Source organism: Bombina bombina, chromosome 2, assembly GCF_027579735.1.
Source record: "Bombina bombina isolate aBomBom1 chromosome 2, aBomBom1.pri, whole genome shotgun sequence".
NCBI lineage: Eukaryota > Metazoa > Chordata > Amphibia > Anura > Bombinatoridae > Bombina > Bombina bombina.
This window is the reverse complement of record NC_069500.1, coordinates 388580472-388603206: the sequence shown is the minus strand read 5'-3', so window position 1 is coordinate 388603206 and position 22735 is coordinate 388580472. Positions and strand designations below refer to the sequence as shown.

The following is a 22735-nucleotide window of genomic DNA, read 5'->3' as shown; positions in this document are numbered from 1 at the left end:
TTCCTTAATATATACCTCTTCTAAACTTATCATTCAAATACAAAGTTGTGATTATTGAAACTCAACACTATGTAAACTGGGGATTTAGCAGTGTTTTACACAGAAGGTTGCCAGCCGTCAGGCATTATGAAGTAGTCAGGTGGGGGTAGTGTAATACTTTGCAAAGTTATGACTTTTTTGTGACATTTATAAATGTTACCTTTGTTATCCAAAGCACAAATTAATTATGATAATTTCATTTTAATTGATAAAATGGTAATTTATGAATCAAGCATTGAAAAAAATATTGGCTCATTTTAGCATAATATTTGCACTAATTTTAGCTGTGTGGTCAATAAAATCAGCTGGTTGGTGTGCACATTAAATAGTCCCTGTTTAGCTAGAAAGCAAATCCTTTTGTGGGGGCAATATAGTTATATGGAGCACTGCCTTATTATCACAATTATATAAGGATGGAATAAATGTATGTATATTGTAAACCCTTTCTAAAAATGTGTTCCTAATATGTGGGTGGTTTTTAGGGTTGAAGGCATCCACTTCATAAGGTGCTGTTATAATATTCCTCTTTATCCTCTCTTCCTGTAAAACAGTGAATAAGATTTACTTACTAAATCAATCCATTTAAGACAGTGATTTGATCAAATAAAATCTAATTTGTCAGTTCTAAAATACTTTTACTTGTTTAGAAATGATCTATCATTTTAGGCGCCTTCTTAATAATTTCCCTGTAATCCATTCCGTCTCTCTTTATGCAGTTACATTTTGCTTAGTGTTCAAGAGGAAAGGAGTTTCTTATTGTGTTGGTAGAGAAAGGATTATTGATTACATTACCAATAAATCTCCAATATTGTAAAAAGCCGCACACAAAAAAACTTTAATCTTGTAATATATCCGTAATAGTATATTTTTGGGCACACAGCCTTATTAAATATTGTTTTATAATTTTATTATTTATGGTTTTCTTTGTGACATTTTTTGAAATTGCAGCAAAAAAGCCCTGATTTTTTTGTAGACTAGACTATAGTAATTTAATTAGCTAGTACAGTACCTTGTAGTCCAGATGTTCTAGGCTTACCCTCCAGTTAAAGCTAATAAATTAGACTAGTGCCAGACGTTGGTATTCTAATACTTTCCACACTGTGAGCTGTTTCATAAATATATCACAGCCATGTATAATACATTTTTATCCGTTTTGTATTTGGTCATTTTTGTTATTTGTTGTTATAGAAAAAAATGTATGTACTCTGTACCTGCTTAAATGTATAGCTGTATGATCCCTATTTTTCCTTGTAAAATATAAAAAAAATGAACTGCTATAATATGTACTAACAATTTTTCCTAATAAAATGCACTTTATTTAAACCTGCGTTTGTTGTGTTATCTGTGTTTTAGAAAGATTGACAGAATCATTAAATAGATGCTTTCACCTCACTGTAATGAAACTGATTAAATATATGCTGCAGAAGAAACAGGTTTTAAACATTAAGCTTGTTCTAATTGTAAAATTATACTTTTGTAATTGACTATGCTAAGACAAGATTTTGTCTTACCAATATACTTCTGAAATGGCAAGCAAAATATTAATGCAGTCAAGGGCACTTTTTCCATAGCTTGCCTGTAATAATGGGCCGTTAAATGAGTTACATGCCTAGGACATCATTCTGAGGTTACACTAGATCAGTATCATCTCTTACTGCTATATTTACAAGCTTCATAAGCCATTCTAAATTTAGATCTGGCACAGAGCCTTCTACACAGCCAGTGGGTCAAACCTTGCACCTGTGTAGCAGCTCAACCCTAGTGTCATATGAAGTGATTGGATCTTACACCCCATAGCAAAAGTCACATGGTTTATTCTATCCAACCCAAAAGCAAATTCAGAACTACAAACTAAACAGTGCTTGTGATCTAAAACATAGTAGAGGACTTTATTTTTTCTTTAATGTTAGGCCAGAGTTAAAACCAAAAATACTGAAGAATACAAAATGTCAGCCTGCAGTAGTAAAGAAACAGATAATATGGTAAGTAAATGTTTAACATATGCTCTGCAACTTACATCCTAATGTCGCACTGTAAACATTGCTTTTGTAAGGTAAACTCCTTATTTTATGTGTGCATGATGACAAACTTTATGAAAATCCATTAGATATCAGACTTGTAACAATAGTCCTCATTTTCCAGTGTGCATTTTAAAAACTTTGTGGATAATACATTTTAGGTTTTAAATTACAATATAATATAGAAATGTGCTGGGCCTATACATGGTTTTGGAATGTAATATCAGATTATCACATTTTATTGCTGCACTTACATGCTTTTTGGTCAGTAGAGTGTTAATTTACTTGCACAACATTCCATACATGCTCTGATATTCTTTGGCAACTTTTTGACCGAAGTAGCATATAATATTCTGGGTCGTTTTTAAAATTATAAGTTTTTCTAACCCTCCTATATAATTGAGATGTTGCTTCTCTGCTCAGCAAAGATAAGAACTGACTTTATAACTGGACGGAGATAATCTGTATTAGCTGATGAAAGGACATAGCAGAATCTTTTCTAGTGTGCAGCTCCACCCCTCACAAGGGATAATAGCACACTACAGGCTCTGATTTCAGCCTCAATGGAACAGTATGCCACCTCTCTTGTTTGACACAGATATTGCTAGTAACCATCCAGCTTAGACTGTTTTTTTTCCTGTCCTGAAGAAGTTGAGACAATAGCTGATGTCACTGCAGACACAGCTGAAGTGAATGTGTTCCATATGGTAACACCCTTTGCAGAATAGTGCATTCTGCAAGCCTTATTCTGAAAAGTAAGTATTTAAGATCTACACTTATTGTCCATATAATTTACTGTATAAATATGTGATAATGAAACATTAGCTATGCAATACTATCCTGGCATGCTTATGCAGCCTTATGCACAATTAGCTGTATAAAAACATGTTATGTGTTACTATTATTATGCACTAGTACCCAGATCTACTTGTCAATTATTTGCACCATGAAGCTGAGCTTCAAAAATATAGCTATAAAAGTATCTTTACACAGAGTAACATATTCTGGACACTGTAAACAAAGTAAGTAGCTTTGTTCTAAATGTTTTTATACTCCAGTATTTTTAAGGCATTCTTCATACAGATAGATAACCATTATAATAATACCTGCTGCAAGCTTTATCTCCCATATTGCCTGTGGTTTTTAGTTCTTTTGTTTTCTATAATTAGGTCCAACTAATTGCTATGGTGACAACTCCTCACCAGATAGCTGTCAAATCTATTAGTTTTAGAAGGTTTGTTCTATTCCTTTCCCACAATTATATTATTTATTAACAAATTTATTTCTACCATTTTTTCATTAAATTTTATTTTGTAGCATAGGTTACCAGCTGCTGCAGCAATGAGTAATGTGTTGGACTAGATGCCCTACTAAAGCTGACAATACCGGAGTTATTTTTAAATATACTGTATAATGCAATCTGTGCAGTCTCTATGGTTCTCTCATCTCAACTTCAAATGGAAAGATTCAGTTGCTCATATTACCTTTTCGGTGGTAAAATCTGCAGAGCAATTACTTATATATGAACTGCATAGCAAGATGACTTTTACAGTGAAAAGAAGTGCAGCATAAGAATAATTAGACCAGATATTTAGTATAATAAGCGCTGGCCTTTTCCTGCATACTCACCCTTGCTGTTAGAATAGTCGCAAGCCACTCCCCCCCCCCCCCCCTCCCAAAGAAAAATACCTGCTAGAACTATCTACTCTATTTACCCCATCTACTCTCTTGTGTATACAGCATTAAAACACCATTGTTTCCGGATTGATATATTGTATTACACAAGCAGCCTTTAGACTGGTATTGGTTGTTTTTTTTAATTATATAAATCTTCTGTGCAGCTGGTAGATAGTTTATCAAAAGTTCTCTCTATAGTGTCTGTACACCCTTAGATAATTATATGATTCCAGCCCCCAGTTCATATTCGCATCCCTATCTGCCGTGCACATCTGTTTTTTCATCTCCCCTTTTGCATCTTTTCCCCTCCTGTCGTTTACAGGCTTTTGTCCAATTACAAAAAAGGTAGGCTATATAAGTATTCTATTGACCACTGCTGAGGATACAACTATTGCATATAGTTAATATAGATGTAGTTTGCATGATTATGTGTTAATTGGCACATGCACATTAATGGAATACGAGCCCTAAATATTTTCTTTTGTGATTCAGACAATTCTGAAAAAAAAGTTTCTAAATTACTTCTAATATAAAATTTGCTTCATTCCCGTAGTATTCTTTGTTGAAGGTAGGTATGTGGAACACTACATGGCAGGAAATAGTGCTGCCATCTAGTACGCTTTCAAATGGATAATGTTCTTGCAAAACTGCTGCCAGATAGTTATCCAGACACGTGCACGCTCCTGAGCTTACGTCCCTGCTTTCCAGCAAAAATACCAAGAGAATGAAGGAAATTTGAAGGAAATTTAAAAGTTGTTAAAAATTATAAGCTCTATCTGAATCATGAACGATTTGTTTGTAGTTTTATGTGCCTTTTAAAATATATAGCACCCACTATTAAAGAGCAATACTCCCACAACAAAAAACTAGATAACATCACAAATTCTCACTGATTAGGGTGAAAGCAAAAGCTAGGTCATTATTCAGTCAGCCCACAACCAAGCAGTGAATTCTGACCTTATACAAGAGTAGATTTTGATATGGCAAATACTGTAATGTGCTAGAAATGGACTAAGCAACTTGAGTTTAACTGCAAAGCACAAACACATTCCATACAAACCTAAAAATTTAATTCAGAAAATTGATTTACTGTTATCGAAATTCTTCATAAAAAAAGTCCTGACTCCCTCTGTTCTGAAATTCTAATGTAAAGCAATGAATAAGATGTGCAGATGGTTATCGGCAAGTCTGTTCCCACCCACGTTTGGGCATGAGCAGCTTTCGTATACTGATCCTTTCATTGATACAGTAGGATTCACTCACCAGGTATATGGAATATTAAGCGTTCAGTAGCCAGGAAGAAATCCATATAGCAGAGAAGCTGCTCTGTAGATTTAATAAGTCTGTTTTACCTGCTTTTAATTTTCTATGTCAAGTCTAAAATGAATCTGTTCTGTTTTGGGTCTTCATGAACAAGAAGAAATACAGATTTGCTTTTCTGCAAGAGGATATCTTTTATTTATTACATGTTGGTTTTCCCTTCACTAGCCGGAATGCTAGACATAAAAAAATGTACTGTGCTTCAGCAATGAAAGCAGTTGGTAGAAGAATCTGTTCCCATTACTGCTTTTTTTGCAAATGCTTTTGGCTGCTGAACTGCATATGCCAAGCACAGGCTTTGCGTGACGCATTAGGAGACACATTGGGTTCTGCGTATGCTGTGAATTTAAATGCTCAAGGTACAGCACTCCTGACTGCTACAGATTAGGGGAATACTATCAGTCTTTCCGTGGAGACTGATGCATTATGTGTAATGCTTTTCATACAGCAGCGAGATAGCATTTCTATTGCTTTTAAAGACTGGTGGATTTATTTTGTCAATGTGGAAATACTTTTAGCTAAAGTAACATAGTATTTCTTTTGGGAACATTATATTGGGGAAACTTGTAATTTTCCATAAAACTAGTATACACTACCTAAACTTCAGGATCTGATGTGGAACCTAAGGATTAACTGTGTTACCAAAGTTAATGAACAATGGAAGACATCTCTCAGCTTTGTTGGACAGTTGTATTTTGGTGCTCACTGAGACCACATGCTGTATGGGTTTATGTGAATCACCAAGAAGTGGATGGCTTGTTTGCTATGTGCGGTTGTCTTTCTCAGAAACCACGATTCTGCTAGGCTCTGGCACTCCTTTGCTATAGATGGGACAAGGTACTTACCATTCAGAACAGACCCAAGAGGTAGGTCATTTCTATCACTGTTTTATGTAATCGAAGGCAAAGATAATGTTAACACAGAACCACTAGAAAGAAATATAAATATATAATGCGCCCCCCCCCCCCCCCAAAAAAAAAATCCTTAAAACTGCTTTTAAGGTTATCTATATGGCAGCTAGAATGAATCACCAGTGGAATGCATTGCACCTTATATTCTACTTATACATAGTTAATTAGACTTACAGTTTTTAAAAATAAACATCTATTCCATCTACAGAGTTTACAAACATTGCAAACTTATGACTTCAGATACCCTAAAGCTAGTTTGATTTTAAGTTTTGTTTCAATCATTATGAGTAAGCATGCCTTAACCCCTTATCTGCCAGATATTTGTTGTAGCCTTCTCTGTTAGTAAGTGCAATACTATTTGCGTTTTATTTCAACATAATTAAGTGCATTTCATTGTCTGATCTATGTTGTTGGATTAATTAATCTCAAATACATCATTGATTTTCTAGACTTTTTTTTAGGGGAAAATGTATTTGTGGTGTGTGTGTGTATGTATTTGTGTGTATATATATATGTGTGTGTGTGTGTGTGTATATATATATATATATAATAAAGTTACAATTTTACAGAATGTGATCGTTATTGGTATACTTCTACTGTTTCCTTTTATAGGAAAAGAGATCTGATTATGACACTACTAATCAGCAGAAACTGCAGACAAACATCAAAGCTGGGAAATACAGTAGCACAAGGGAAAAGGAGAAGAAAAAGCTGGTGAGTGAAAACGATGCGCTTAGAAGGGCATTAAAGTCACGTTTTCTTTGTTGTTTGCAAAAGTTGGCAATTTACAGTTTTTTGAAACCTGGATCAATGGATCTTCCTCTGATGAAAAAAAGTATTTTAATCAATGTTTACCAATAGAGCTTTTGGAATGTCCTTATCTTCCCCACAGAACAGTTGTGCTAATACAATCATTTGCAAACAAACAAGTTTAACTTCATCATGCAAAATACTGTATTTTTAAAGTTTATACTGAGCTCTTTCCTGTGTATAATATAACTATTTTGGAATTTGATGCCTCATTAACTTATTTCTGAAGTGCTTAAAGGGACACTCAATTCAAAATTAAACTTCATGATTCAGATAGAGCATGCAATTTTAAACAACTTTACAATTTACTTAACAAAATGTGCACAGTCTTTTTATATTTACACTTTTTGAGTCCATAACTCCTACTGAGCATGTGCAAGGATTCACAGCATATATGTATATGCATTTGTGATTGGCTGATGGCTGTCACATGATACAGGGGGAGTGGAAATAGACATAACTTTGTAATTTATGTAACAAAAATCTACTACTCATTTGAAGTTCAGACTAAGTGCTATTGCATTGTCTTCTTATCATGCATTTGTTGATTATGCAAATCTACAGTGTTGACTGGTCCTTTAAATGCATATGGTGGAGAAGAAAAGGTCAATGTAAGATCTAAATGTAACTAGTTTAAGTGGGGATATTAAAGGGACACTGTACTCTAGATTTTTCTTTGCATAAATGTTTTGTAGATGATCAATGTATATAGCCCATCTAGTAGTATTTTTATAAAAATGTATAGTTTTGCTTATTTTTAAGAACTTTGTGCTGATTTTCAGACTCCTAACCAAGCCCCACAGTGTGAGATGCATACAGACTCCTGCAGCCTCCTCTTCATATTATATGTCTTTTAATATGCAGGGAAGGGTGGGAGGGGGTCTGCTCTTTTTGTTTTACCAGCCCCTTTTCACTGGGTGTCCCAGCCTAATCTCATAAACAGTACTAAACTGGGAGCTTATAACTAAGTTTTTGATAGGTTTTATACTGGATTTTTAGATCAGTATCTGTGCATATTCTTCTTTATAGTAGTGTCTATTACATGCAGTTATATGAAAATGGTGGTCCCTTTTAAGGAGGCAGAATAGTTAATATTAGGGAAACTGGCATGTCTAACCTTCTTGGCTTTGATATGATTTTGACCCAGAGAGAAAAAAGTGTATGGGGAATTCTGGGTCATACTTTTTCAATTCTTAGTAGTATTTTATTTTGGAGGTGAGTCCCAAACAATTTGGCTGCAAAATAAAAGTTCTTTTCAGGTGTCAATCACTTTAAAACACTCTCACATTGAATATTCTCTATAACACTGCTGTCCAAGGTTCCGTCAGTTGACCTAATTTTGTAATCTTACAGGCTGGTTATCCGAATACATTAAAAAAACACAGCACAATGCACCCATGTATCAATGCAGAACTAATCACTGAATTTTCTTTATTTTCCCAGTTTTTACTTGCATGCATGCATGAAACATCAGTCTAGTAAAAAAGGGTTCTTCAAACTTTTTTTTCCCAAAAACCATTGCACTTATCCTGCATACCTTTGCAGCACTATTTTTATGCTTGGTCTGAAAATTTCTGAAGTAATATGCAAGATAGCTGCCATTTTTGGCAAAGTGGCTAAATTGTGTGCATACTTTATTCCTGATTGTAGTCAAACTTCAAAGTGTTGTAAAAGTTAATAGCACACACACTACACATGTTCTTACAACACGCACATATACACACTCATACAACACACACACTCATACAAAACACACACACCACACACACTTTCATACAAAACACACACACACACTCATACAAAGCACACAAACTCCACACGCACACTTTCATGAAACACACACCACACCCTCGCATACAACATACACATGTCGCAACCCAGTAAACATGGTGTTGCGACCCAGTAATGGGTCTTGACCCATAGTTTGAAAAACCCTGTACTAGACTATCCATAAATAGTGTGGAAACATGCATTCAATGCCCTAAACTGCTCATTAGGCAGATCTAAATGAGTTATTGTTATCTACTAATAATTTTAGTGTTACATAACATCAATATTGTGTTCAGAAATCTTTTGTTAATGATCTTCCTATTAAAAAAAAACAGTCTTGATGTTAGAAACTAGTTAATAAACTATAGAGATGGCAACCTGCCTTGCAGACAAGGCTATAACCCCAGTTCAACTAACAAGTGGGTGATACATATGGATCCTCCTACATCAATCTGTAATTTGTAAGAGCCAAACATTTGTTATAACTAATCTGACTCTAGGAGAAGTGTTGTAAGAGACATGGTGGGGGGGGGGGGGTGCGAGGCTTTTGTCAAGTACTGATCCTCATGCAGTATGATACATTTATTCACAAAGCATCTGTACCATATTACACATAGCAAATACATATTAGTTTTCTAATTAGATGACCTTGATACAAAACACAACAGTGGTTAGTTGCTTTTATCCATTTATTATCCAGTTTTATCTGTTTATTTACCTGTAACAGTGAGTAATGTATTAACATACTATGCAGCAATTAACCTATTGGCTGCCAAAGAAAACATTCTAATAATTTTTCTCTTTTTCATTCTACTTCTCATTCCTTCCTGCCTATAACAAGGTCCCTGCGGTTCCCAAGATATGTGCAATGACTCATTCCTTTCATTCACTTGTAGAAAGGCAGGAGTTTCCCCAAGTATAGCTTATTTCTTGCGCTTTACCTAATTTAAGAACGTAAATTCTAAATTAACACCTGGACCCATAGAACCAGCTTTATAAAATTGTCTGAATTATTTTAATATACAATATTCTTTCAGCTCCATCCATATGACTGTTGTCATTGGTTCACCAGATGTGTTCAGCAAGCTCTTGAGTTTACTTTGTATTGTTGTATGCAAGCGATAGTGTAATAATAAAAATATTCTAGCATGAGCATTTTCTTTTTGCACTTGCATTTCCCATTAGCTATTGTGGAGCCACCTCGTCTATAAATAGTTTTTACTCATCATCCTAAATGTATACAAACTTTTGTTTGCCTCTGCTTTCTTTTATTTGCTTGAAGCTATATCTCTTTTAGTTGTCAAAACACATTTCTAGATTATGCTAAAATAGCTTTTTTAGGACCAGATTATGAGTGGAGCACTATTTAGCGCTTTCTCTAGAGGGCCAATTGTACTAGAAGTGTTTGCGCACGTTGGGTTCTACTCGTATTACAAGTTGAAAGTAAAAAGTTATCGTTCTCGCGCTAACCCGACGCACACAAACAGCTTACTTCTAGTGCAATTAGAATATTGAGAGAGTGTGCAATAGCGTATTCCCCATAGAAGTCAATGGAGCTAAAAAGGTTGGAAAAAATATAACACCCTACTCGCGCGCAAACACCAACTCATTTTCTCAAGTGCGCTAACCAGAATGCATATTCTCAAGTGCGCTAACCTAACATGAAATATGAATATTTCACATTCCAACATTCTTCACATTGAAGAATATGTTCTGTTTATTCATAAATACATATTTCTACATATATATGATGGTATTGTTGTAAAATATATAGCTATACCTATATATATATATATATATATATATATATATATATATATATATATATATATGATTATATATAGGTATAGATATATATATATAAAAGCATATCTATTTATAAATACATAGAACATATTCTGCTATGTGCAGAACATTGGAATGTAAAATATTTACAGTAAATACACAGTATAGCACTTTATTAAATATGAATATTGCATAAATATACATTTCTTTCTAATGACACGGTGAGTCCACGGATCATCTTAATTACTGTTGGGAATATCACTCCTTACCAGCAGGAGGAGGCAAAGAGCACCACAGCAAAAGCTGTTAAATACCACTCCACCTACCCACAATCACCAGTCATTCTCTTTGCTTGTATCAGTTGCAAGGAGGGGTAAATATAGGTGTCTGATTCTTTAATCAAGAGTTTATTTTTTAAGCAGAGCAAGTTTGCTCTGGTTTTCTTTGGGGTTTAGCCGTAGTCCATGTCAGTCTCTTCAGTAGAGCAAGTGGTGTCTCTTAAGCATTTTTGAACTTGTGGGGTATAATCCCCACTGGGCCTCCCAAGTAATTTCTTGCTGCCCTTGGTTGAAAGTTTGAGTAAGTTTACTAAGCCTTTTCTTTTTTCCACAGGTCCATGTGAGGTAGGAAGCCCCTCTCATACCAAGTGAGCTGTCCTGCTGCCGGACAGATTTTTGAGGTAAGTGCCTATTTCTTTCCCTGTTTTGATATAGGAGAATTTGGCACTTTGACGGTTAATTCTGTCTAAATATACAATCAGCCTTCTAGGTTAACGGTTTATTGTATGGCAGTTTTGCAGGCACTGAGATGTTTGGCTCAGTTTATTATGTTTTTACTTTGGGTACATGTTTTTTGTTTGTGTATTAATGGCTACTGGGAGATTTGTTCGGCCACGCCCACAATAGGCGGGCTTATCTGAGATAGCAAGGACGTTTTTGGCGCCCTTTTAGCTGTTGTTCCTGTTGTTGCTGGATGTTGCAGCTCTGTTGCATAGCTCCTCAGAGGTGGTTCAGCGTTCTCTCCGGTGTGGTTGTATGGGGGTCCAGATCTTTTTTTGACCTTTTTTCCGGCTCAAGGAGCTTAGGTAGGCATCTCGGCAGAGCTTGCTGAGGTGTGGAGGTTGCCTGTTGTTTTTTGGGGGGGGCTGTTGCTCTGTTTATATTTAAGTTTCTGTCTGAATTTCTGGGACTATAACGTTTGTGTCTCTCTTTGCATTCATTTTCTAGTTTGAAAAAAAAAAAGTCTGTTTAAAATTGAAAGGGACAGTAATGTTTTTTTGTTTCATTAAAATTCTGATTTGAACTTCATTTTTTTTTATTGATTAAGGTTTTTTCCTTTGGAATAAGATGGACCAAGAGGCCCTGCAAGCTGTTGCTTTTTCTCTATGTTTAAATACTAATGTTGAGCCTCCTATCCCTTTTTGTTCCTCTTGTATTGAGATTACAAGGATAGACTTTTTGATTCTGAGCCTTCATTGTCTAGGGTGGATGTTGTTCAGGAGTCTCCTCATACGTCCCAATCCGCAGCTTTCTCCTCATACGTCCCAATCTTCTGCAGTGCCCTGTCTTTTGTCTCAGGTTGGTTTTTCCTTGCAGTTTATGGCTACCCATATACCCTCTGCAGTATCTGAGGCTTTGTCTGCTTTTCCTATTTTACAGGGGAAGCGCAAGAGGAAGTATAAGGTTTCTGATTCTGTTGCAATTGTCTAGTGTTTCTTCTCATAAGTCTGAGGAGGCATATACTTCAGTAGCATCTGAGGGTGAGATCTCGGATTCTGATAGTGTAAATCCTAAGGTGGAGGGAGCAGTTTCCATTCTGACCAAGAGGACCACTATTCCTATTGAGGACAGCTGTTCCTTTAAAGATCCTATGGATAAGAAGTTGGTAGCTTTGCTTAAAAAGATTTATGTTCACCAGGGGTATCAATGGCAACCGGCTGCATGTATTGCTACGGTTACTAATGCGGCGGCATATTGGTTTGATGCATTTTCTGATTCTATTCAAGATAGAATCAAGGCTTTGAAGTTGGCTAATTCATTTATTGCAGATGCTTCTCTACAGGTCATCAAGTTGGGAGCTAAAATGTCTGGTTTTGACATTTTAGCTAGCAGAGCTTTATGGTTAAAATCCTGGTCTGCAGATGTGTCCTCTAAGTCTAAGCTTTTGTCTATTCCTTACAAGGGTAAGACCTTGTTTGGGCCAGGTTTGGCTGAGATTATTTCTGATATTACGGGAGGGAAGGGGCGGTCTCTTCCTCAGGATAAAAGAAATAAACAGAAAGGTCGGCAGAGTAATTTTCGTTCCTTTCGTAACTTCTCTGGTAAATCTTCCTCTTCTTCCTCCAAGCAGGAACAGTCCAAGCCATCTTGGAAGTCAAATCAGTCTTGGAATAAGGGGAAGCAGTCCAGGAAGCCTGTTGCTGACTCAAAATCAGCATGAAGGGTCTGCCCCCAATCTGGGAATGGATCTTGTGGGGGGCAGACTCTCTTTCTTCGCTCAAGCTTGGGTTCGAGATGTTCAGGATCCCTGGGAGGTAGATATCGTGTCCCAGGGTTACAAACTGGAGTTTAAGAATTTTCCTCCCAGAGGCAGGTTTCTTCTCTCCAGGTTATCTGTAAACCAGATAAAAGAAGAGGCGTTCTTACATTGTGTTCAGAATCTTTTCGACATGGGAGTGATAGTTCCTGTTCCGGTTCAGGAACAGGGTCTGGGTTTTTATTCCAAAATCTTTGTCGTTCCCAAAAAGGAGGGAACTTTCAGGCCTATTTTAGATCTCAAGAGTGTAAACAAGTTTCTCAGGGTTCCGTCTTTTAAGATGGAAACTATTTGTTCCATTCTTCCTTTGGTTCAGGAAGGTCAGTTCATGACCACAGTGGATCTAAAGGATGCGTATCTGCATATTCCCATTCACAGGGATCATCGCAGGTTCCTAAGATTTGCATTTCTAGACAAACATTTTCAGTTTGTAGCTCTTCCTTTTGGTCTGGCAACAGCTCCCAGAATTTTTTCAAAGGTCCTGGAAGCATTGTTGGCGGTGCTTCGATTGAAGGGTGTTGCAGTGGCCCCTTATCTGGACGACATTCTAGTTCAAGCTTCAACTTTTCAACTAGCAAACTCCGACACGGAGTTGTTGTCTTTTCTGCACTCCCACGGTTGGAAGGTGAATTTAGGAAAAAGTTCTTTAATTCCGGCTACAAGAGTGGTATTTTTGGGGACAGTTATAGATTCTCTAGAGATGAAAATTTTTCTGACAGAAGCAAGAAAGTCAAAGATTTTTAATACGTGTCTTGCTCTTCAGTCCCTTCCTCAGCCGTCAGTGGCTCAGTGCATGGAGGTTATTGGTCTGATGGGTTCAGTCATAGACATCATTCCGTTTGCTTCTTTCATGGTGGTTGTCTCAGGATCTTCTCTCTCAGGGAACTTGCTTTTGCAGACCTGCCTTGGTGATTGTAACCATGGATGTCAGTTTGCTGGACTGGGGTGCTGTCTGGGGTTCCTTAAGGGCTCAGGGTCTATGAAATCGGGAGGAGTCGATTCTTCCAATAAATGTTTTGGAACTGAGAGCAATTTTCAATGCTCTTCTAGCCTGACCTCAGCTAGCTTTAACCCAGTTTATCAGGTTTCAGTCGGACAACATAACGTCAGTGGCTTACATCAATCATCAGGGAGGAACTTGGAGTTCCTTGGCCATGACAGAGGTAGCCAAGATTATTCAGGGGGTGGAGATTCACAACTGTTGTCTGTCTGCTATCCATATTCCAGGGGTGGACAATTGGGAAGCGGATTTTCTGAGCAGACAGACTTTTCATCCGGGAGAGTGGGAACTTCATCCAGAGGTATTTTCCAGCTTGATTCTCAGTTGGGGGCAGCCAGAGTTGGATCTCATGGCATCTAGTCAGAATGCCAAGCTCCCAAGGTACGGGTCGAGGTCAAAGGATCCTCAGGCTGTTCTGATAGATGCTCTGGCAGTTCCTTGGACTTTCAGTCTGGCATATGTGTTCCCCTCCATTTGCTTTTCTTCCTCGGGTCATTGCTCGGGTCAAACAAGAGAGGGCATCTGTGATTCTCATTGCTCCGGCGTGGCATCGCAGAATCTGGTTTGCAGATCTGGTGGAGATGTCTTCCCTTCCACCTTGGCGTCTTCCATTAAGGAAGGACCTGCTTCTGCAGGGTTCCTTCCTTCATACAAATCTTTCTTCTGTTATGTGTGATCAGTCCACGGGTCATCATTACTTCTGGGATATAACTCCTCCCCAACAGGAAATGCAAGAGGATTCACCCAGCAGAGCTGCATATAGCTCCTCCCCTCTACGTCAGTCCCAGTCATTCTCTTGCACCCAACGACTAGATAGGATGTGTGAGAGGACTATGGTGATTATACTTAGTTTTTATGACTTCAATCAAAAGTTTGTTATTTTAAAATAGCACCGGAGCGTGTTATTACTTCTCTGGCAGAGTTTGAGGAAGAATCTGACAGAGATTTTTTACTATGATTTTAACCGGAGTCGTTAAGATCATATTGCTGTTCTCGACCATCTGAGGGAGGTAAAGGCTTCAGATCAGGGGACAGCGGGCAGATGAATCTGCATTGAGGTATGTGGCAGTTTTTATTTTCTGAATGGAATTGATGAGAAAAGCCTGCCATACCGTTAAAATGACATGTATGTATACACTTCAGTATTCTGGGGATGGTATTTCACCGGAACTACTGTGTTAAAGGTCACTAATCCTTTTAATAACTATTCTCATGTTAAACGTTTTTGCTGGAATGTAGAATCGTTTACATTGCTGAGGTACTGTGTGAATAAATATTTGGGCATTATTTTCCACTTGGCAGTTTTTTGCTTTAATTGTGACAGTTTCGTTTCTCTTCACTGCTGTGTGGGAGAGGGAGGGGCCGTTTTTGGCGCTCTTTGCTACGCATCAAAAAATTCCAGTCAGCTACTTTTATATTTCCTGCATGATCCGGTTCATCTCTGACAGATCTCAGGGGTCTTCAAACTTCTTTGAAGGGAGGTAAATTCTCTCAGCAGAGCTGTGAGAATTCTTATAGTGACTGTGTATAAAAAACGTTGTTTTGTTTTCTTATGTACAAATTTAATTAGTGTTGTTTTTTACTAATGGGAACAAACCTTTGCTAAAAGTTGTGTTGTTTTAAAGTTTGATGCAATAACTGTTTTTCAGTTCATTATTTCAACTGTCATTTAATCGTTAGTACCTCTTTGAGGCACAGTGCGTTTTTTTGCTAAAAAAGATTATAACCAAGTTGTAAGTTTTTTTGCTAGTGTGTTAAACATGTCTGACTCAGAGGAAGATATCTGTGTCATTTGTTCCAATGCCAAGGTGGAGCCCAATAGAAATTTATGTACTAACTGTATTGATGCTACTTTAAATAAAAGTCAATCTGTACAATGTGAACAAATTTCACCAAACAGCGAGGGGAGAGTTATGCCGACTAACTCGCCTCACGCGACAGTACCTGCATCTCCCGCCCGGGAGGTGCGTGATATTTTGGCGCCTAGTACATCTGGGCGGCCATTACAGATAACATTACAAGATATGGCTACTGTTATGACTGAAGTTTTGTCTAAATTACCTGAACTAAGAGGCAAGCGTGATCACTCTGGGGTGAGAACAGAGTGCGCTGACAATGCTAGGGCCATGTCTGATACTGCGTCACAGCCCGCAGAGCATGAGGACGGAGAGCTTCATTCTGTGGGTGACGGTTCTGATCCAAACAGATTGGACTCAGATATTTCAAATTTTAAATTTAAATTGGAGAACCTCCGTGTACTACTAGGGGAGGTCTTAGCAGCTCTCAACGATTGTAACACTGTTGCAATACCAGAGAAACTGTGTAGGTTGGATAAATACTTTGCGGTACCGGCGAGTACTGACGTTTTTCCTATACCTAAGAGACTAACTGAAATTGTTACTAAGGAGTGGGATAGACCCGGTGTGCCGTTCTCACCCCCTCCAATATTTAGAAAGATGTTTCCAATAGACGCCACCACTCGGGACTTATGGCAAACGGTCCCCAAGGTGGAGGGAGCAGTTTCTACTTTAGCTAAGCGTACCACTATCCCGGTGGAGGATAGCTGTGCTTTCTCAGATCCAATGGATAAAAAATTAGAGGGTTACCTTAAGAAAATGTTTGTTCAACAAGGTTTTATATTACAACCCCTTGCATGTATCGCGCCGATTACGGCTGCGGCAGCATTTTGGATTGAGTCGCTTGAAGAGAACCTTAGTTCCTCTACGCTAGACGACATTACGGACAGGCTTAGAGTCCTTAAACTAGCTAATTCTTTCATTTCGGAGGCCGTAGTACATTTAACCAAACTTACGGCTAAGAACTCAGGATTCGCCATACAGGCACGCAGGGCACTGTGGCTAAAATCCTGGTCAGCTGATGTTACTTCTAAGTCCAAATTACTTAATATACCTTTCAAGGGGCAGTCCTTATTCGGGCCCGGTTTGAAAGAAATTATCGCTGACATTACGGGAGGTAAGGGCCACGCCCTACCTCAAGACAAGGCCAAAGCTAAGGCTAGACAGTCTAATTTTCGTCCCTTTCGGAATTTCAAAACAGGAGCAGCATCAACCTCCACTGCACCAAAACAGGAAGGAGCTGTTGCTCGTTACAGGCAAGGCTGGAAGCCTAACCAGTCCTGGAACAAAAGCAAGCAGGCCAGGAAACCTGCTGCTGCCCCAAAGACAGCATGAACCGAGAGCCCCCGATCCGGGACCGGATCTAGTAGGGGGCAGACTCTCTCTCTTCGCCCAGGCCTGGGCAAGAGATGTTCAGGATCCCTGGGCACTAGAGATCATATCTCAGGGATACCTTCTAGACTTCAAATTATCTCCCCCAAGAGGGAGATTTCATCTGTCAAGGTTGTCAACAAACCAGATAAAGAAAGAAGCGTTTCTACGCTGCGTACAAGATCTGTTAACAATGGGAGTGATCCATCCGGTTCCGTGGTCGGAACAAGGACAAGGGTTCTACTCAAACCTGTTTGTGGTTCCCAAAAAAGAGGGAACTTTCAGGCCAATCTTAGATTTAAAGACTCTAAACAAATTCCTAAGAGTTCCATCGTTCAAAATGGAAACTATTCGGACAATCTTACCCATGATCCAAGAGGGTCAGTACATGACCACAGTGGATTTAAAGGATGCTTACCTTCACATACCGATCCACAAAGATCATCACCGGTATCTAAGGTTTGCCTTCTTAGACAGGCACTACCAGTTTGTAGCTCTTCCATTCGGATTGGCTACGGCTCCAAGAATCTTCACAAAGGTTCTGGGTGCCCTTCTAGCGGTACTAAGACCGCGAGGGATTTCGGTAGCTCCGTACCTAGACGACATTCTAATACAAGCTTCAAGCTTTCAAACTGCCAAGTCTCATACAGAGTTAGTTCTGGCATTTCTAAGGTCGCATGGATGGAAAGTGAACGAAAAGAAGAGTTCTCTCTTTCCTCTCACAAGAGTTCCATTCTTGGGGACTCTTATAGATTCTGTAGAAATGAAGATTTACCTGACAGAAGACAGGTTAACAAAACTTCAAAATGCATGCCGCGTCCTTCATTCCATTCAACACCCGTCAGTAGCTCAATGCATGGAGGTGATCGGCTTAATGGTAGCGGCAATGGACATAGTACCTTTTGCACGCCTACACCTCAGACCGCTGCAATTATGCATGCTAAGTCAGTGGAATGGGGATTACTCAGATTTGTCCCCTACTCTGAATCTGAATCAAGAGACCAGAAATTCTCTTCTATGGTGGCTTCATCGGCCACACCTGTCCAGGGGGATGCCATTCAGCAGGCCAGACTGGACAATTGTAACAACAGACGCCAGCCTACTAGGTTGGGGCGCTGTCTGGAATTCTCTGAAGGCTCAGGGACTATGGAATCAGGAGGAGAGTCTCCTTCCAATAAACATTCTGGAATTGAGAGCAGTTCTCAATGCCCTTCTGGCTTGGCCCCAGTTAATAACTCGGGGGTTCATCAGGTTTCAGTCGGACAACATCACGACTGTAGCTTACATCAACCATCAGGGAGGGACAAGAAGCTCCCTAGCAATGATGGAAGTATCAAAGATAATTCGCTGGGCAGAGTCTCACTCTTGCCACCTGTCAGCAATCCACATCCCGGGAGTGGAGAACTGGGAGGCGGATTTCTTGAGTCGCCAGACTCTTCATCCGGGGGAGTGGGAACTTCATCCGGAGGTCTTTGCCCAAATACTTCGACGTTGGGGCAAACCAGAGATAGATCTCATGGCGTCTCGCCAGAACGCCAAACTTCCTCGCTACGGGTCCAGATCCAGGGATCCGGGAGCAGTTCTGATAGATGCTTTGACAGCACCTTGGAACTTCAGGATGGCTTATGTGTTTCCACCCTTCCCGCTGCTTCCTCGATTGATTGCCAAAATCAAACAGGAGAGAGCATCAGTAATTCTAATAGCACCTGCTTGGCCACGCAGGACTTGGTATGCAGATCTAGTGGACATGTCATCCTGTCCGCCTTGGTCTCTACCTCTAAGACAGGACCTTCTGATACAGGGTCCATTCAAACATCAAAATCTAACTTCTCTGAAGCTGACTGCTTGGAAATTGAACGCTTGATTTTATCAAAACGTGGTTTTTCTGAGTCGGTTATTGATACCCTGATTCAGGCTAGGAAGCCTGTTACCAGAAGGATTTACCATAAAATATGGCGGAAATACCTATACTGGTGCGAATCCAAAGGTTACTCCTGGAGTAAGGTTAGGATCGCTAGGATATTGTCTTTTCTACAAGAAGGTTTAGAAAAGGGTTTATCAGCTAGTTCATTAAAGGGACAGATTTCAGCTCTGTCCATCTTGTTACACAGACGTCTGTCAGAAAATCCAGACGTCCAGTCCTTTTGTCAGGCTTTAGCTAGGATCAAGCCTGTGTTTAAAGCTGTTGCTCCACCATGGAGTTTAAACTTAGTTCTTAACGTTTTACAGGGTGTTCCGTTTGAACCCCTTCATTCCATTGATATAAAAATGTTATCTTGGAAAGTTCTGTTTTTAATGGCTATTTCCTCGGCTCGAAGAGTCTCTGAGTTATCAGCCTTACATTGTGATTCCCCTTATCTGATTTTTCACTCAGACAAGGTAGTTCTGCGTACTAAACCTGGGTTCTTACCTAAGGTAGTCACTAACAGGAACATCAATCAAGAGATTGTTGTCCCATCCTTGTGTCCAAATCCTTCTTCAAAGAAGGAACGTCTTTTACACAATCTGGATGTAGTTCGTGCCCTCAAGTTCTACTTGCAGGCAACTAAAGATTTTCGCCAAACTTCTTCCTTGTTTGTCGTTTACTCTGGACAGAGGAGAGGTCAAAAAGCTTCTGCTACCTCTCTCTCTTTTTGGCTTCGTAGCATAATACGTTTAGCCTATGAGACTGCTGGACAGCAGCCTCCTGAAAGAATTACAGCTCACTCCACTAGAGCTGTGGCTTCCACTTGGGCCTTTAAGAATGAGGCCTCTGTTGAACAGATTTGCAAGGCTGCAACTTGGTCTTCGCTTCATACTTTTTCCAAATTTTACAAATTTGACACTTTTGCTTCTTCGGAGGCTATTTTTGGGAGAAAGGTTCTTCAGGCAGTGGTTCCTTCTGTATAATGAGCCTGCCTATCCCTCCCGTCATCCGTGTACTTTTGCTTTGGTATTGGTATCCCAGAAGTAATGATGACCCGTGGACTGATCACACATAACAGAAGAAAACATAATTTATGCTTACCTGATAAATTCCTTTCTTCTGTTGTGTGATCAGTCCACGGCCCGCCCTGTTTTAAGGCAGGTAAATATCTTTTAAATTATACTCCAGTCACCACTTCACCCTTGGTTACTCCTTTCTCGTTGATTCTTGGTCGAATGACTGGGACTGACGTAGAGGGGAGGAGCTATATGCAGCTCTGCTGGGTGAATCCTCTTGCATTTCCTGTTGGGGAGGAGTTATATCCCAGAAGTAATGATGACCCGTGGACTGATCACACAACAGAAGAAAGGAATTTATCAGGTAAGCATAAATTATGTTTTTTCTCTGAAGCTGACTGCTTGGAGATTGAACGCTTGATTATTTCTGGTTTTTCTGAGTCCATCATTGAGACTGATTCAGGCTCGTAAGCCTGTGACTAGGAAGATTTATTATAAGATTTGGCATAAATATTTGTATTGGTGTTAATCCAAAGGCTTCTCGTGGAGTAGAGTTAGGATTCCTAGGATTTTGTCTTTTTCTCCAAGAGGGTTTGGAGAAAGGTTTATCTGCTAGTACCCTGGCGGATTTTTTTTGTCAGGCCCTTGGAGTCTTAATTTGGTTCTTGGAGTCCTTCAACAGGCTCCATTTAAACCTATGCATTCTTTGGATATTAAGATGTTATCTTAGAAGGTTTTGTTTCTGGTGGCTATTTCTTCGGCTTGAAGAGTTTCGGAGCTTTCAGCCTTACAGTATGAATCGCCTTTTCTTATTTTTCACTCTGATAAGGTAGTTCTGCGTACTGCCTTGGATTTTCTTCCCAAGGTTGTTTCTGATAAAAATATTAATCAAGAGATTGTTGTTCCTTCTTTGTGTCCTAATCCTTCTTCTCATAAGGAGCGTTTGTTGCACAACCTGGATGTGGTTCGTGCATTGAAATATTATTTGCAGGCGACTAAGGATTTTCACCAGTCGTCTTCTTTATTTGTTGTCTTTTCTGGGAAGCTTAAGGGTAAGAAAGCTATGGCTGCTTCTCTTTCTTGTTGGTTGAGGAGTGTTATTCTCTTGGCATTCAAGACTGCTGGTCAACAGCCTGCTGAGAGAATCACGACTCATTCCACGAGGGCTGTTTCATGTTCTTGGGCTTTCAAAAATGGAGCTTCTGTAGATCAGCTTTGCAAGGCTGTGACTTGGTCTTCTTTGCATACTTTTTCTAAATTTTACAAATTTGATACTTTTGCTTCAGCAGAGGCTTCTTTTGGGAGAAAGGTTCTTCAAGCAGTGGTGCCTTCTGTTTAGGTTAACTGTCTTGTCCCTCCCTTATCATCCATGTCCTCTAGCATGGGTATTGGTTCCCAACAGTAATTAAGATGATCTTACCTGATAAATGTATTTATTTCTTGACACAGTGACTTCACGGCCCGCCCTGTTTTTCAGACACTTTGCTTTTCTATAAACTTCAGGCACCTCTGCACCTTAGATTACTTCCTTTCTCCTTTCCCTTTGGTCGAATGACTGGGGATTGCGGGTAGGAGAAGTGGTATTTAACAGCTTTTGCTGTGGTGCTCTTTGCCTCCTCCTGCTGGTCAGGAGTGATATTACCAACAGTAATTAAGATGATCCGTGGACTGACTGTGTCAAGAAAGAAAGAAATTTATCAGGTAAGAATACATTATCTATTGAAAAGGGAGAAGGCGCCAACATATTCTGCAAATATATGCTAGATATACAATTTTAAATTAAATACACTTACATGTATTCAAGCACTGTGATGCAGTGCAAACTAGGCAGACTGGATCCTCTGAGTTGTCCGGTGAACTCTCTCCAGGTATATATGGCAGGCTTTGATCAGCCTGAGGAAACAGATAAAATACAGCGACGCATTTCTCAGTAATGTTACTATGTGTTTAATAAACACTTGTTTTTAAGTTTTCCTAAGTTGCTTGCTATTTTTGATTCAACTTTTTTACTCACAATAACAAACTTTTGTTGTGGTTGTTAACCACACCCTGAACTCTACAAGCAAGCTGAAAGATGCACCATACACCTGGTTTCACTTGATCGTGGAGGAGAGCTTGCCAGACAGCTCAGAGGCTCTGGCCTGCCTAGTCTGCTCTACATTACAGTGCTAGACCACAAAGCACACATCAGAGGGAAACACACTCCTTTGCAGTTGTTCCTGTCATATATACCTGGAGAGAGTTCACTGGACAACTCAGAGGATCTGGTCTGCCTGGTTTGCACTGCATCACAGTGCTTGAATACATGTGAGTGTATTTGATTCAAAATTGTATATCTAGCATATATTTGCAGAATCACGCTATGTTGGCGCCTTCTCCCTTTTCTATAGATCTGTTTTGAAGTGGATGGCCATTACCCTGAGGAGAGCAGCCTGTTAAACTCTGTGTGTTTTCAAAAACACACATTTCAATTGGACTTTTATTTAACAAATATATATATTTTTAAAATTTTTGCACCTTGAAGTATATCTATATAGGTTATATTTTATATATATTCTATATATGCATTATTGTAATTTGTATTTACACATTACATATCTACATATCACTTGCAATTCTGAGTAACAATTTATACCAAATATTTGTTTCCCCAGTCATTGCAGATTGGGTAATCTTAAAGTGATAGTGCCCCTTTTTACACTTTTTTGTGTTTAATAGACA

General features: G+C 39.0%; 1 protein-coding gene across 2 annotated transcripts in view; it reads left to right on the top strand.

Moving 5' to 3' along the window:
• Nucleotides 1–1871: 1871 nt before the first annotated feature.
• RIMBP2 (RIMS binding protein 2) overlaps nucleotides 1872–22735 on the top strand; it is a 1089352-nt gene continuing 1068488 nt past the window's right edge. The window contains exons 1-3 of one of the 2 annotated variants that reach the window (XM_053701857.1): nucleotides 2641–2812; nucleotides 5155–5920; nucleotides 6578–6679. In XM_053701857.1, coding sequence (XP_053557832.1) covers nucleotides 5882–5920; nucleotides 6578–6679 — 141 coding nt within the window. In that variant the 5' untranslated portion in view covers nucleotides 2641–2812; nucleotides 5155–5881. Of the gene's footprint in view, nucleotides 2022–2640; nucleotides 2813–5154; nucleotides 5921–6577; nucleotides 6680–22735 lie in introns of those variants that run through there. The other variant, XM_053701856.1, reaches the window with a different exon arrangement.